We start from the raw sequence: 16,029 nt of genomic DNA on the forward strand, positions 1-16,029 counted from the left end.
TTTGGTCTTCACAACAGGCTAATTTGAAATTACTTGGTCAAAAAAAAAAAAAAAAAGGCTTGGCATGTGCTTACATTCTGAGATGTATTTGTTGATGGACAGTGTAAGCGAGAAGAAGCTAAGATTATTGTCCAAGTATCAATGATAAAAATATCATGGCTGCATTAATGTCAGTTTTCCCCTTTATGAATTAGGAGATAATGAATGCGGATCTAAATATATTTATTATACTTTCAATAAATATTACAAGTGCAAAATGTTTTCTTTCCTCTCAAACAGTCAAACTTTAGGGTTGAAACTTTTAATGCTCCAACAGCCTTGCTTATCTGCATGAATTCCACAATCAACTATGTTAAGCTGCATTGTAACAAAAAAAAACCTATATTAAGCTGCAACTGCTGCTTGTTTCGAAGAGAGCTGGTTTTGGATGTGTTGCGGGACTACATCAAACTTCGCAAGCTGCATTGTGTAAGATGCACGCCCTTTTGTCATTCCCCGAAGAGTGCTTACATATTGGAACATTTCAGCCAGTGGCACCAAGGCATCAACAACCTGCATTTGAAAGTATTGGCAAGGACCAGTAAATGCCTATTGAAGAGCAATAACGAACAAGCACAACTTAGTAGTCAAGGGAAAAAGTTCACCTACAAGATGAAAGAAATTAATAACTGAGCAACGAATATAATCCTGGATGAACAATTAGCTTACGGTTTTCCTCTTCCCCTTGAATTAATGGTAAGCATCTGAACTAGTTATATAAATACTAAATAGGGTAGTTGATTGGAAGTGGAATAAAACTATCGGAGATAGTTGCTTGAAAACGAGGATTCTATCATATCCATCAATGTTATGAAGACGAATATTACTAATAATAAAAGAATTAGAATCAAACTAGTGGTCGTAAAATTCAGGTTTTGGAGTCTATCACGCTGCCTTCTGCTACAGGGATTTAGCAATGACCAGAAAAATGGAAGCCGCACTAAAGAGGATGATAAAATATGGTGCTTTTTTACATACCTTGAGAGCACCTGGTTTATCACCGAAACTATTGATCTGGCCTCTTCTAGAGTTCAAGTCACCAATAACGTCACCCAAATGCTCTTCCGGAGTGACTACTTCAACTTTCATTATAGGTTCCAGCATTTTCGGACCAGCTTTTCTCATTCCCTCTCGGAAAGCACCCCGGGCTGCTAGTTGAAATGCCAGAACACTAGAATCAACATCATGATAGGAACCATCAACTAATACAGCTCGGACATCAACAACTGGGTAGCCAGCAAGCACGCCATTGCTCATGCATTCTTCCAACCCTTTCATCACCCCCGGGATATATTCTTTTGGCACTGCTCCTCCCTTTATTTCGCTCTTGAATTCATAACCACTTCCTGGTTCCAAGGGTTCGAATCTGACTGTAATGTCTGCAAATTGCCCTTGTCCACCAGACTGCTTCTTGTGGATATATTGCACTTCTGAGACTCTTGATATGCTTTCACGGTAATTAACCTGAGGTGCGCCTACATTTGCTTCGACCTGCTTATGAGGTGGAATCCATGATGAAAAACATGGCTGGCAAAACTTGGAAAATGAAGAACTAGGAAAAGAAAGTACCATGGAAAATAAAAAGACACACCAGCTAAACAGGAGATCCAATAAGAAAATGATAAAGCATGTGTGAGTTTAGCTAGTAAATGTGGTTTCAGAATTCACAAACAGTATTCACACATGCACATGCAAATCAGAAAGTTTAATCATGCACTCAAGATTTCTCATGAGGAAAATTTTCCTAACCACAAGTCATAGGTCCCGGTGAAGTGATTAAAGAACATTAATTTCTTATGCGATAAACATATTTTACTTACAAATTCATCTAATATGACAGTACTATAATTTTAAATCATAAATATGTGGGTTAATTTGCAATTTTGCATAACATTTAAAAAACTATTATAACTTATGGAGAAGATAGAAATTGAGTGAACTCAAACAAAAGCTTCTTATTATGGAACAGAGAATCATTTATTTATAAGCTTAAGAACATGTCTCTAGAAAAGTAAAAAGATAGTTATTATTAGTTAGAGTACAAACCTTGAACTCCCTCTTCAGCCGGTCGACGATGATCTCAAGATGCAGCTCTCCCATTCCTTCAATAACAGTTTGGTTGATTTCCTCGTCTCTAGAGAAGTGGAAAGATGGGTCTTCTTGAGCAAGCTTAATTAATCCAACTGCCATTTTATCGACATCAGCCTTGGTCTTGGGTTCTATAGCAACCTTGATAACAGGATCTGGAAAGTCCATTCGTTCAAGCACTACAGGTTTGTCAGGATTACATAATGTTTCACCAGTGATTGTATCTTTCAAACCTGCTAGAGCAATAATATCACCCGTCAAAGCTGACTTGATATCTTCCCTACTATTGGCATGCATCTCTAGAAGTCTTCCAATTCTCTCTTTCTTTCCCTTGTTTGCATTGAGAACGTAAGAACCTGCACTCAACTTCCCTGAGTAGACCCTCACGAATGTAAGAGATCCTACAAATGGATCACTCATAATCTTAAAAGCCAGTCCAGCGAATGGTTCATCATCACTAGCAGGCCTTTCAATGGTAACTTCTGGGTTGTCAGGATCAGAACCCTTCATTGGTGGCAAGTCTATTGGTGAAGGCAAGTAATCAACAACAGCATCAAGCAATGGTTGAACACCTTTGTTTTTGAATGCTGAGCCACATAAAACTGGAACAAAACTACCCAATATTGTGCCTTTTCTAATTAATTTCTTCATTGTTTGCTCATCTGGTTCAATTCCTTCTAGATAGTTTTCCATAGCTTTATCATCTAATTCCACAATAGTTTCTATCATCTGGGTTCTGTATTCTTGAGCCAAATCTTGAAGATCAGCTGGAATGTCTTCATATACAAATTTCGCACCTAACTCTTCCCCTGTCCATAAAATAGCTTTCATTTTCAGCAGATCAACAACTCCTTGGAAGCTGTCTTCTGCACCCACCGGTAATTGAACTACTAGAGGTGTAGCACCCAAGTTTGTCACAATCATGTCCCTAGTTCTAAAAAAATTAGCCCCAAGGCGATCCATTTTATTAATAAAGCATATTCTAGGGACTCCATATTTATCGGCTTGTCTCCACACAGTTTCAGACTGCGGCTCCACCCCAGCAACACTGTCAAACAAGCATATAGCACCGTCCAGGACCCTGAGAGCACGCTCCACTTCAAGTGTAAAATCAACATGGCCAGGAGTATCAATAATGTTAATTCTGTGATTGTTCCAAAAGGTGGTAGTTGCTGCAGAGGTTATGGTGATGCCTCTCTCTTGTTCCTGTTCCATCCAGTCCATTGTAGCTGTTCCTTCATGTACCTCACCAATCTTGTAATTCCTTCCTGTGTAGTAGAGAATGCGCTCTGTAGTAGTAGTTTTCCCTGCATCTATGTGAGCCATAATTCCAATATTACGGTAATCCTTCAGCGGCACTACTCGCTTTGTCTCTGGCAAGAAACCATTTAAAAAATGTATCACTTATATACCAGACAAACAATTATTATTTTCAAAAATGTCTTTTGGCATCTTAAAAATCATAGACAAAAATTTTTCAACAAGTTAATTTATTATCTTTTTGTACCCGTTTTTATTTGCATCGTGAAATAGACACACACATACACATGTGCATCTATGACATGGCATATACCTAAGCATGCAGATAGCTTAGTGAATTTTTGTATCCATGATAAGATAAGGCATAAGACACAAGATATATGGCACAAGCCTCATAGATTATCTAGAAAGACCTACAAATCTTTTCAAAAAATAATGCTGTGAAAATATCAGGGGAAGTAATAGAAGTGTCATGTATAAAGTTGGTTCCAAACTTGGTAGGAATTACATATCACAAAGCCAATTGTCCAAGACTTGGTTAACATAGCACAATATTTTCTATCAGAATTAGGTTTGGCATTAGGTTTGAATGTCATGATCTAGTAAATAAAAAAGAAGATCCACCCTTCACTTGACTAGAAATTGCCAGTGCTTCTCATATAAAGTATAAGATGAGGTACAAGATGTGTGTGCCTGATGTGAATCTCTCTTCAAGGCATTTTGAAGGAACCATGTTTTGAGGTAGAAGGCAAAGCCAGTCTCTAGGGGTGAAAGTGGTATGGATATTATCCGTTCGGATCCATTTTCATATCCGAATTAATCCGGATATAGATAAAAATTTGAGGACCCGACTAATATCCATATCCGTATCCACATCCGTCAAAGAAAAATGAATATGGATATGGATAGATAATCATCCGGTCTGTATCCGACTATCCGAATCTATATGTAACTTTATATAATTTTATATAGACCTATTAATTTTTAAGAAAAATATACAACCACATAAATATGTTATTAGCTTGATTTATCATCTATTTAATATCTTTGATTTTGCAGTCATAAAGTTTAATTATCTAAGTTATATCCGTAATTATATCTATACGTTCAGTATCCAAATTGTATCTGTATCCATTTAAAACAAATATGGATATGAATTTTTGTATCCCAATAATATCTGTATCCATATTTGTATTCATCAAATAAAATAAATATGGATATGAATATGTTGGTATCCAATCCATATCTGATCCGGTTTCAGTCCTACCAGCCTCAGATAAACCTTTATAAACAAACCCATGTTAACATACAGTACCTGATAAACTTGGCTGATTGAACTTATATCCGAAGCATAAATAAAGGAATGAACAACCAAGATATGGAAAGTTTCTTTTACATCAGCACATACACTGTTTGCTAGTATCAGAACTATGGCAAAAACAACTTACCATTATAAGCTATATTGGTGAGTATCTAGCCTTTTCCCTGCTATTTGGAGTTGGCTATATGGATCTTCATTCACCAAATATATTTCAAGATGCTCTCACAACGTTCATCTATGCGACCCTGAATACCAAATTGGATTCATTTCATACTTTAACATGCTTCTCATTATTGGCTATCAACCTAATTCAAGCTTCCAACTTTTTCATCCAGACTTGGGACTAGCATCAGCATTTTATCCCTCATAAACTTCAATAAACATCAAGAAGAAGAATGGACATGCTATCTAGCCATTTTGTAGCAACTCTATTGGTAGGTATTAAAACTTTCCATGTCCATTCTTCAGTTTAATGAACAAATATTCATAATAATGTTTAAATGCCCAGATTGGAAGACGATGGTTTCGTTGAGTCTGCATCAGTTGAGTTGATTAGTTAACCAGCAAAGCAGAGGCTCTAATTTAATAATAATTATAATTATAATAATCTCCGGTAGCTTTTCCTTTCTCCATCAACTATTACACGAGAATTTCCAGGAAATAAGAACATCACCTGGATTCTAATATTAAAGAAGGATTTAAGACACTCCAAAAAAAAAAATGCTACTCAATGAGTACTCTGCTTCTGAATCATTTACACAAACATACTGTATGCATTCCGACTCCCATTCAACTTACTATAATTTAAGACAAATAAAAGGCAAGAAACCATGGCAACTGCTAAAGCGCAAAGAGAAAAGAGAGCAGAGTATAAGACTGACCACCATCGGCAGCCATGGCGACGACGGAAGGTTTCCTTTTTCTTTCCTGCGACATCGGAGCGTTCGAATTAGACCTCAGGAGGAGGCCGCCGAAGAGGTCGGAGGTGGAGGCTCGGCGGAGGCCGGAGGTGAACAAGTAGTTGGGCCCCATGAAGCGATGGGAAGCAAGAGGGAGGGGACGGCGGGAGCCATAGAATCCGCAGGCCGCCGAAGCCGTTATCCTAACTGTTTCCCCCGCCATTTTCTATTTCCTTTTTTTTTCTCTCTCTCCTTTCTCTGTCTCGGCTTCGCTCTTCCTTACCCTGCCCTCACTTCACCGCTTCGCTCTGCTTCGGATAATGGAGGTCCGTCGCTTTTCGCACGCTACCATTTGAATCAGGGAAGGAGAGGAAGGCATCCAAAAAAAAAAAAAATGCTATACGCTTAGCCAACGTATTCATTGAAATATCGATATTGCCATTACCGATCGTGAGATCATGACATAAAGCGGGTATAGATTTAATTGTAATTTTCTGAGTTGGGTTGAGCCGGTGGTCAGGATTAGCTGGCTGGGTCAGGGACTAAGCTAAGTATCGATGGGGTTTAACATTTTGGTGGGTGATTGGATGGTGATTTATTGAGCGGTTTGTGAAAGAGGGGAAGGGTAGAAATGGGTACTTGGTTGAACTGGCTACGAAGCATCCACGTAGCGTTCTATCTTCAATAATATGATGGGTGGGATTGGATGGCTAGTGTTTTAGCCCTTTGAAGCTCACCACAAACGGGCCCCGTTGATCTGTGGGAGAAATATGAGAGCATTATCATCCGTTCAGGTCACTCTACTTGCTTCAACCGGTTGCGTCGTTATTGGCCGCAGGTTGCAGTCAAGTAGTTTTGTTTGGTCTTGGCTTTGGGATTTTGTTTTGATGCGGGGTGTTCTCTGTTCCTTGATATGACTGTGAAAAACTTTGTTTTGAGTGGTTCAGCTGCAAGTAACCAACCCTACCTCATAGTAAATACCGCTAAAATCCTGGTTACTTGCACACAAATTGTAATCAGGTAGTTCTGTTTGGACACCAACTTGGGCATTTGGGCTATAGTTTCTATCACGATCAAGATTTGTTCTTCTTTTGCCATATTTGTTTGAAACTTGCTACAAGAGCCCTTAAACTGTCGTGGTACAAACTAGCCTTGGCAACACAGGTATTGAACTGCACGTGGAACGTGCTTGGACACAGCGACTGCACAGTTTTTTTTTTTTTTTTTGGTTACTTTCTTCTTCTTTTCTTTTCTTTTTCTTTTTTTTTTTGCCAACTTCACCAATAGTATTGTTCAAGGAGAATTCATATTGGGATGCCTAACACAGCTAACGCAATGTTTGTTGATGCTTGTAGCCATTTCAAATTCTACATGATAGCTACGGTATTAAATTAGGATGTAAAACAATCCACGTGAGTATCATTATTCGAATGCCTGTCATGCCTAACCTGTTGAGGCCGGACCAAGTGACAGATTGCATGTTCATCCGCAGGGTTGCAGGCGAACTGAGCTATCCATGATTGCTTTTCTTGCTTTACTAGGTTGCAGGCTGATTTGGGTTCTCTTTTCAACCTAATAAGAGCCAGAATCAAACCATGTAAAGCTCAATTGATAGAAGAATTGAACTTGAACTCCTTAGATTTACAAAAACAAATAGGAGAGCAAGTTAACTGATAAAATGCTTGTTCAAGTTCCATTCACTAACAAGGCAAATTTGAGCTTGTCCTGTAAAATCAACGTGAGCTAATTCAAATTTGACGCCTCTTTTATATGATGAACTGAGCCTTCCAGTAGCCTAAGTCTCTACTCGCCTAACTCTCTACTCGGCTTGGCTTCTTCATGAGCCTACTTATGCAAGAAGAAGGGGAGGCGGAGGACGACGAAGAAGAGACAAAAGTTCGAACAAGAGAGAATGAGGAGGGTGGCGGAAAGCAGGACTCGATTCGCCCAAGAAGGATGAGACTCGCTAATTGGAAAACTAATATTCCGCAGCAGGTACCTTATGGCAACACTCATGGTCAAGCGCATCTGGTGTAGTGGTATCATAGTACCCTCCCACGGTACTGACCGGGGTTCGATTCCCCGGATGCGCAAATCTGCTTTATTTCGAACACTGTTTTTATTACGAAAAAAGTTTGGGAATCGCGGCAAATTACATCACCACCGAAATGAAACCACACTAATGAGCATGGTAGTATGACACCATTTCACATTTATCCGTGCGATTAAGGAGAGAACTGGGTGGACGAGAGCGCATTGATGAGCGCCAAGGCATTGCTTGTCAGCCGCGCCACCTTAACGACGTGGCCCCTCACGGCATTCTTTACCTCGCCGTTCATGGCATTGCCGGCAAACCCATCCATGCAGGTGTCGTCGTCGGTGAGCGCAGCACTCACCCATGTCTGGATGTCATTGATCGTTAGGCCCATGTTCTTGCCTCTCATGTGCGCCATTTCTGCGAGAGACTCTTGGAGCTCGTCCACCGAGTCGCCCAAATTCTCCATGCAGTCGCTCACCGCAGCCACCTCTCGAGGTTTCATGCGTCCAGCGGTACACATTCTCGACATCATGGTGGATGTGGACCGGGCCGTGGATAGGCTCACCGACAAGGCGGCGTGAGCTAGTTTCATGGGGCTGTTCTGGATCGTGCTCGCGTAGGATGAGAGGGAGTTGAAACAGAGGATGGGGTACTTGGTGGCACTACAAGAGGTTCTTATGAACCGGGTGTTTGTTGGTTCTTGAGGCCTTACTCTTGCTCCATCGCATTCTTTCAAATGAAAGCCAGTGAAAAGAAGAGCAAGCAGGCCAGCAAGTAAGATGGAAGAAGCAGCAGTGCTAATATGGTTCTCCATCTGTCTATGGAAGTAAGAAGAAGACGGGGACAGAGGGGGAGGGGGACTAGATTCTTTAGGATGGGAAATGGTGGGTGGATATGGGTTGGAATGTGGTGCCGTTTTATAGCTGGATTGTAGTCCATTTGTGGCTCCCACAACTCTTGCCACTTTTTTTTGGTAGACTCAACTCTTGCCACTTGAAATTGGTTGCAAGAACGTAATGCTATAATTTGGACTAAAATTTAGCTGCAATCAGTATAAAGCAATTTACTACAAAAAAATCACTATAGAGCAATTGTGCTGCTGTCCTCTGGAATAATTCTCAATTGTATGTGTTGGAGAAAACCGACTGGCCCTCATTTACCGATCAATCTCTGAAACAGTTCGACCAACATCCGACTCTGACCCATCAAATAAATGGACAACCCTGAAAGTGACTACCGACTACATGTCAGTTGAGCAGACCGACACTACTTCCAACCGACCGACTGAACTCCTTTTACCGATCCAGATCAGTAAGCGATCGATGTTCGGACTCTATAGACAATAGATTATTTCGACCGTCGATATTTCAGAGTTACTAACCGACAACCAACCTCCGACGCATAGTCGACCGACTCATGCAGATTTATCATAACCGTCACGAACAGTCACTCCACTAATATCGCGGTGTATTCCATGGGGACTAATAACCCATTACGAGATTGCCACCCTGTGATTCTACGCCAACAGTTTCGGTAAGCCATTTTTGACGCTGAGCTCTGTCACCGTTCTCATTCTACTATTATCCAGTCTCCCTCTTTGACTTAAGCATCGGAGGGTCTCCGCTGGAGACAACTTCGGTCAGTGCAGACTTCATTTTGCAGGTGCTCGTTTCCGGCGAACAGGTGACGAGGGGATTAGCAGCAACAGATTGGTGCGCCTGGTAGGGAGAGGTCAAGAAGGAAACTCGCAATGATGAGAACTAGAGCTCAACGATCAACGGCAATCGGTTCGATGAGACACTCTTCCCGTCGAGAAGAGGCCCCTCCCCTACCTCCGGTAGCAGAACCCAGTTCTCCACACCCTGTGGTTACCATAAATGTCCAAATTGCTGCAATCATGCAGCAAATGAACGTACTCACGGAGACAGTCAAAAGCCTTCAACAGCAGCAAACCCAGCTACCACAACCGCCAACGGAGCAACCAATGGCACATTCAATGCCATCCAGACACAGCCACCGTCATTCGCGGCAATCTCCACCATCATTCGCAACGATCTCCGTCTCCTTCACCAGAGTGACGATCTCGGCTCTCTCAATGGGATGAGTAGCGACACTCGTGGCACTCTCGAAAAAGCCACCCACCATTCACGACGTCCCTCTCCTTCCCAGTTTGATCGAGCAGGAAAGGGGAAGCGACCGCGAACGTCGTCTGCCTCTAATTCATCGGAGGATCAACCCCTAGAGTCTCCCACCACCGGCAGCTTGAAGACTACGAACATAAGTTTGAGAAAATCGACCGTCGACTCACCTAGCTCCAAACAGATGGTCAGAAATCGTCAAACAACTTCGATTTTTATACCACCCAGCCTCTCTCCCGACTTATTTTGAACGAACCAATCCCGACTCGGTTCAAGATGCCACATGTGGAGTCCTATGATGGTTCCACTGACCCAATCGATCATCTCGAGAGCTACAAGGCTCTCATAACAATCCAGGGAGCAACCGACATCCTCCTGTGCATCGACTTCTCGGCTATACTTCGGAAGCTGCTCGAGCTGGTACTTTGGGCTCCGATTGAAAAGTATTCACTCCTTCGAGCAACTGGAACATTCCTTCGTGGCTTATTTCAGCACCAACCAAAGACTGCCACGAAGCTCGAAAGTCTCTTTTCGATCAAACAAGGAGAGACCGAAACACTCCAAAATTTCATAGCCCGATTTAACGTGGCCACGCTTGAGGTCAGGGACCTCAACGAAGACATGGCCATATCGATATGAAAAGAAATCTGAGGAGGTCCCGATTCACGTACTCACTAGATAATACCTCCCTCGGACGCATGCTGAACTCTTAGAACGTACGTACAAATACATGCGCGTGGATGAAGGAGCTTCTGACCGATGCCAGACAGAAGGCAAGGGTCAGAACAAGAAGAAACAGAAGAAAGAAGAAGCTCTAGCTGAATCAAATCGGCCACCTATTAATGAACGAACTTTGCCTCGATGATGGAGTCCGAGGCCGAACTACAATAAGTATGACTCCTACACTCCTCTCTCTGCTCCTCGTGCGCAGATTTTTATGGAGATCGAAGGAACAGAATACCTACGACACCCTCCATCGATGAGAGCATCGTCGAGGGGCCACGATCAGAAGAAGTACTGTCGATTTCATCATGATCATGGTCACAATACCGAACAATGCATCCAGTTCAGAGACTAGATAGAGATCTTGATTCGACGAGGCTACCTCAAAAAATATCAGAGGAACCACCGACTCAACCTCCTGCCGATCGACGACTCCAGCCGACTGAAGAAGCTGTGAATAACCAGCTGACTACGGGAGTCATCAACATGATCTCCAGACAGTTGGACCGACGAGCAACTTCGATGAGGAGTCGATGAAGCGACTACAGCTCAATGTAATAACTCCCTTAGAAGATGACGTTCGAGAAATTCAAACTCCTCACTACGACACTGTTATTGTTTCGATAATTAGCTAATAAGACTTCTTTCCGAATGCAATCACTCGGAGAATCAACTACTTCGGTGTTGACTATATTTTGATCTTCTTACAAAAACTGACATCCCGACTGCGATTTTAAAGCGACACCGAATATACTTCGCTTTCACTGTAAAAGTCAGATGATCGACTATCTCGACACCATGACATATCGGTTCTCTGTTATCGGTTCTCCCAAAGAATCGATCTATCAACTTCAACTGGAGGCCAGCACCGGCGATGCAGATTCTCTTTACAAAAGCCGTACTGCCCCCATAGTCAGCTCTCCATTGAAGCAACTGGCTAATTTACCGACTTAGTATCAACTAAGAAAGGCAAAATGCCAAGACGATCAAGATCGGATTGGAATTATATCGACATGACCACGGCCAGATGAGGGATATTCGGCTTGCCATCATTTATCAAACAACGCGACGTATGAGCCCGACCAAGATCCCGATGATGGATATTCGACTTGCCATCATTATCCTAACCAAATACGTCAGACATCGCTCGACTAGCAGATTCCACAAAATCTGCGAAATAGTCGGATCAATGACCTACATTCAGAGATTATTCTACATACAACGCGATGTATAAGCCGACCAAAGTCTGAGTCATGGATATTCGACTTGCCATCGTTATCCTAGCTAAATACGTCGGAAATTACATGACTAGCAGATTTCAAAATCTACAAAATAGTTAGATCTACAATCTACTTTCAGAGACGGATCAAAAACAAATGCTACAAATTCGATACACAGGAAAGTATTTCAAAAAAGAACTTTCATTATCAAAAAGAGGAGTTACAAAATTGGACCGGAGTCCGATCATACAAAAAGAAAAACCAAAGGCGCCAACTAATCTTCATTCCACCGAAGAACTGGCAGGTCCTCTTGGATCGACATCTCTGATAAATTTTGCCTTCCAGCTTAGAAGCTACATATCAGGTCAGACCGCGAAGATGGTTGGTGATCATACAGCTGGCCAACCACATCAGCAACCTATCCACTTTTACATGAAGAATGCGGTTAACAACCGCACCCTCCTGGTTGGAGCCTGAACGAGAATTGGAGTTAGAAAAGGATTTCAGAGTACGACCAACGACCAAACCATCCTCGATGAAACCGGACAGCGACCGCACCCTCCCCAGAAGAGGAGCTAGGGGCGGGCTTCAGATTTTCGTCCACCGACGAAAATGACTTGGATCATGCAGCTGAGACGGGGATGCGGGATACACAGAAATGGGTCGTCGACCCCACCATCGACATCAGGAGTAAAACGCTGACATTGGCCTGAAGCACGATGCCACTTCCAAAACCGACTAACGATCAGACCCCATAACAAAAAAGCCTCCGAGTTTGATAAGGAGTCATCGGTCGGAATCCACGACTGACCACCCCCTATGACAACCTCACTCATCAAAATACTCAAGAAATCTGGACTGAAGAAAGCAACAAAAGACGATTTCCACTCAAAAGCTGCTCTCTAACATAGCCCTCTTTCCAAAAAAGATAAAATGAGGGATGAGTACCTGGTTGACAAAGCCCTTTTATATAGAGGAATGCCCGACGGGTCAGATGAAAGCGACCAGACGAAGCCATGCCAGATGACGACGCGTGGCAACATCTGAGCCCATCACTGGTCCATGATTCGACGCACTTGCACCAGATTGAACCACGTCACTCCATCCGCATGAACAACTCCGACCCAATGATGCCCCGATACGTGGCAGAAATCTACAAGCCAGAATTGAATCACGCGACGCCGGTTCGTCTTCTCGATATAACAAATGGCGCCGGCTCACCTTCCGCAAATGATGCCTGACATCGGATCTCTCTGTCGATACGATAGTTCAAGGATGACAAAAAGGATGATCGACCATATTCGAAGAATATGGCAAAAAATCGAGACTCGACATAAGGATAACCCCTCCTTTCCTCCAAAGTGATCGATCACGTAGCTACGCACGTGATGACTCGTCATTTGGACTCAGAAGTAGGGGGCAACTGTTGAAAAAAATCGACTGGCCCCCATTTATCGATCAATCTCCGGAACAGTCCGACCGACATCCGACTCTGACCCACCAAATAAACGGACGATCCTAAAAGCGACTACCGACTACATATCGGCTGAACAGGCCGACACTACTTCCAATCGATCGATTGAACCCCTTTACCGATCCAGATCGGTAAGCAATCGATGTTCGGACTTATAGACAACAGACTACTTCGACCGTCGGTATTTCAGAGTTACTAACCGACAACCAACCCCCGACATATAGTCGGCCGACTTATACAGATTTATCATAACCGTTACGGACGGTTACTCCACTGATATCGCGACGTAATCTATGGAGACTAATAACTCATTGCGAGATTAACGTTCTGTGATTCTACGTCGCTAAATGCAGGACAATATCCAACGGTTACGATCATCTACTCTATAAAAAGGAGGTAAGGCAACAGTTTTGGTAAGTCATTTTTTACGCTGAGCTCTATCACCGTTCTCATTCTACTGTTGTCCAGTCTCCCTCTCTGACTTAAGCATCGGAGGGTCTTTGTCGGAGACAATTCTGATCAGTTGGATTTCATTTTACAGATGTTCATTCCTGATGAATAGACGATGAAGGGATTGACAGCAACAGTATCATTTTCGATTGTCAATTTCTGAACTTCTGGATGGATGTCGGCAACTAGGGATGGCTTAGTCATATCAAGCTAGATTCACGGAGTAGAACCACCATGCTGCTGCCAAGGTTGTAGGTAACTTATTTCCAAAATTAAATACGATATGCAATTGAAGGCGTGTAGAAAATTTTTTTTATTAATTTTGATAAAATTTATTTTTTTAAATAATTATTAAAATAAAAAATTTTAAAAAAAAATGATTAACTATTGAATTTGATAAATATATTGTCGCTCTCTTGCTCATTAATAAATTTAGTGATTGTCCTGATAATCTTCTTTTATATCAAAAATAAAAGGGTAAATATATTGCCTTCAATCCGGATAACACCTGAAAGAAAGAGGAAGATGTACCAGATATTTAAAACAATAGTTACAAAATTATTGCATCTATCACTGAAATCTTTACATCCCATTGCATTATTAACATAGGGACCACATTAGTCATAGTCGTGACACTTTCTCTGCCAACTTTCGTTTCTCCTACCGATTTTTTGCCATTTATTAGGGCGGAAGATTTCTTCTGCTGCCCCATCCCCCAGAGAAGTCAAATGGCATCTTTCTTGCTTGCAAGCAGATCCATGTCCGAGACCGAGAGCAGTACTTGTCCGAGACCGAGACCAGTGCCCGTGGCTTGGAGCAGAAGTGTGACATGTCTCTTCTTCCAACTTACGGAACCTCTCTGGCCAGATATCCGATCCAGCGGGGAACCTGGTCCGAAATACGGCAGTTTGGGTCCCAAGTTTGTGACAAGGAAATTATTGCTACCATGGGCGTGCAGCCCCCGTAACCCATTTACGTTTCTTTTATTGATGTAATGGTCACAGTTTAATGGCTACAGCCTGTGTAAAAATATCATCTGAATTGCTTCTTCTCTCCAACACAAAGAAAAAAAATTTATTAATTTTTAAATTATTCTCGATTTCTCTGTCTGACAAAAATAATACTGTCAAACAAAAATTGTTCATGACTAATTTAGGAATCATTTATGGATTACAAATAAATAATGCACCATATATATCCAAAAAAGAAAACATTGGGATAAATGACAATTAGGTGTGACCTGGCAGCCAATAAGGCCAATGAAACTAGGGCATTTAAGATGATGGGTCCATTGACACGCACAGCCATGCAACTTGAGAACAAATTGGTTTGCATGCGTTGTGACGCTGATGGAGCGATGAACGGGCCTCCGTCTGTCCCAGCGCTTCTCGGGCTTCAGATTCCACGCTACATGGCCTCTGGCGCTCGTCCAATTTGCGGGGTGGCACCATGTTTTCGATAATGAGAGTGGTTACCTCGTTGTGTTAATAAGCTAATTTATCCTAACTTGATCCAGCGGCCACTGCAAAGATTTCTTGGACCTCCCGCCATGTTTGGTAGGTTAAATTTGCATGATGTATTCAATAAAAGAGAGTATTTGATGGATGTGATATCGGGAATCAATATTGTTCAGATAAATGCGCGTTAAATGTATTTTCATGTATTTCTCCCTTTTCCCTTCCTATATCATTCTAGAGTGAACATAAAATGGCATATAAGGAAAATGCACACAGAATTATTTCCTCGAGGAATTTCTGGTGAACCTTAAGATCCTACAGGGGAGAATAAAGAAATTCCTTCAATGTGTCTCACTTGAACCTTTTGAAAGAAAATTAAAAAATAAAATAAAATAATGGTGAAAATAGGGCTTAGATTTTTTTTAATATTAATTAATAAATAATTAAATTAAGTTACAAAACCTCTAAATATATTTATCCAATTTGAGCCAATTCCTCTTCTAATTAAAATAGACTACAACTTTTCTGAAATAAACATTATTGGGGGGTATTACCTCATCCCCTCAAAGTAATAGAAGAAGTTGGTGCCTTTGGTTTCGTCTAATGCATTGTACCTTGAGTACTTTTTGAATTCCATTCATAGCTAGCCAGAAAGCCCCAGCTGTACCGAAGCTATACCGAAGATGGGTATAGTTGGGGCCGAAGTCGAATTGCCGAACCTCAAATGCCAATCTAAGAGATAATACAATTTTTTTCTTAAAAATCTTTGATCAATCCTTACTCTTAATCATATGTCATATCAGTGACTGTATCAAAATATTCTGAGATGTTCAACTCCTCCCCACAGATGTCCATACTCCTTGTGCTCGTTCGATTTTCATCTCGACCTATAAATCCCATGGTGGTCTTAGCCCCACATCGG

The 16,029-nt window shown here is 41.8% G+C and overlaps 2 protein-coding genes and 1 non-coding gene across 3 annotated transcripts; 1 reads left to right on the top strand and 2 right to left on the bottom strand.

Annotated features, from left to right (window-relative positions):
- Positions 1-205: 205 nt before the first annotated feature.
- LOC105043583 (elongation factor G-2, chloroplastic) lies at positions 206-5,954 on the bottom strand. Its single transcript, XM_010921157.4, has 4 exons — positions 5,590-5,954; positions 2,086-3,500; positions 1,018-1,530; positions 206-552 (listed from the first exon to the last, which is right to left on the bottom strand). Exons 1-4 carry the CDS (start codon positions 5,828-5,830, stop codon positions 385-387), a joined length of 2,337 nt encoding a protein of 778 aa, XP_010919459.1. The 5' UTR covers positions 5,831-5,954; the 3' UTR covers positions 206-384.
- Positions 5,955-7,629: 1,675 nt separating this feature from the next.
- Positions 7,630-7,700, top strand: TRNAG-CCC (transfer RNA glycine (anticodon CCC)). Its single transcript has one exon. It is a non-coding gene; the product is annotated as a tRNA-Gly (tRNA).
- Positions 7,701-7,720: 20 nt separating this feature from the next.
- On the bottom strand, positions 7,721-8,510 carry LOC105043582 (21 kDa protein). The gene has a single exon (XM_010921156.4). It carries the CDS (start codon positions 8,457-8,459, stop codon positions 7,833-7,835), a length of 627 nt encoding a protein of 208 aa, XP_010919458.1. The 5' UTR covers positions 8,460-8,510; the 3' UTR covers positions 7,721-7,832.
- Between the last annotated feature and the right edge of the window lie 7,519 nt (positions 8,511-16,029).

This window comes from Elaeis guineensis, chromosome 4, assembly GCF_000442705.2.
Source record: "Elaeis guineensis isolate ETL-2024a chromosome 4, EG11, whole genome shotgun sequence".
NCBI classification, from domain to species: domain Eukaryota; kingdom Viridiplantae; phylum Streptophyta; class Magnoliopsida; order Arecales; family Arecaceae; genus Elaeis; species Elaeis guineensis.

What these genes read in the sequence shown, in the direction of transcription:
- LOC105043583 (XM_010921157.4), bottom strand. Translation starts at nt 5,830, where the DNA reads ATGGCGGGGGAAACAGTTAGGATAACGGCTTCGGCGGCCTGCGGATTC. An exon ending in CGCCATGGCTGCCGATGGTG is followed by an intron (nt 3,501 to 5,589) that starts GTCAGTCTTATA and finishes GTTTCTTGCCAG; the next exon opens with AGACAAAGCGAGTAGTGCCG. An exon ending in GGCTGAAGAGGGAGTTCAAG is followed by an intron (nt 1,531 to 2,085) that starts GTTTGTACTCTA and finishes CCTCATAAGCAG; the next exon opens with GTCGAAGCAAATGTAGGCGC.
- LOC105043582 (XM_010921156.4), bottom strand. Translation starts at nt 8,459, where the DNA reads ATGGAGAACCATATTAGCACTGCTGCTTCTTCCATCTTACTTGCTGGC.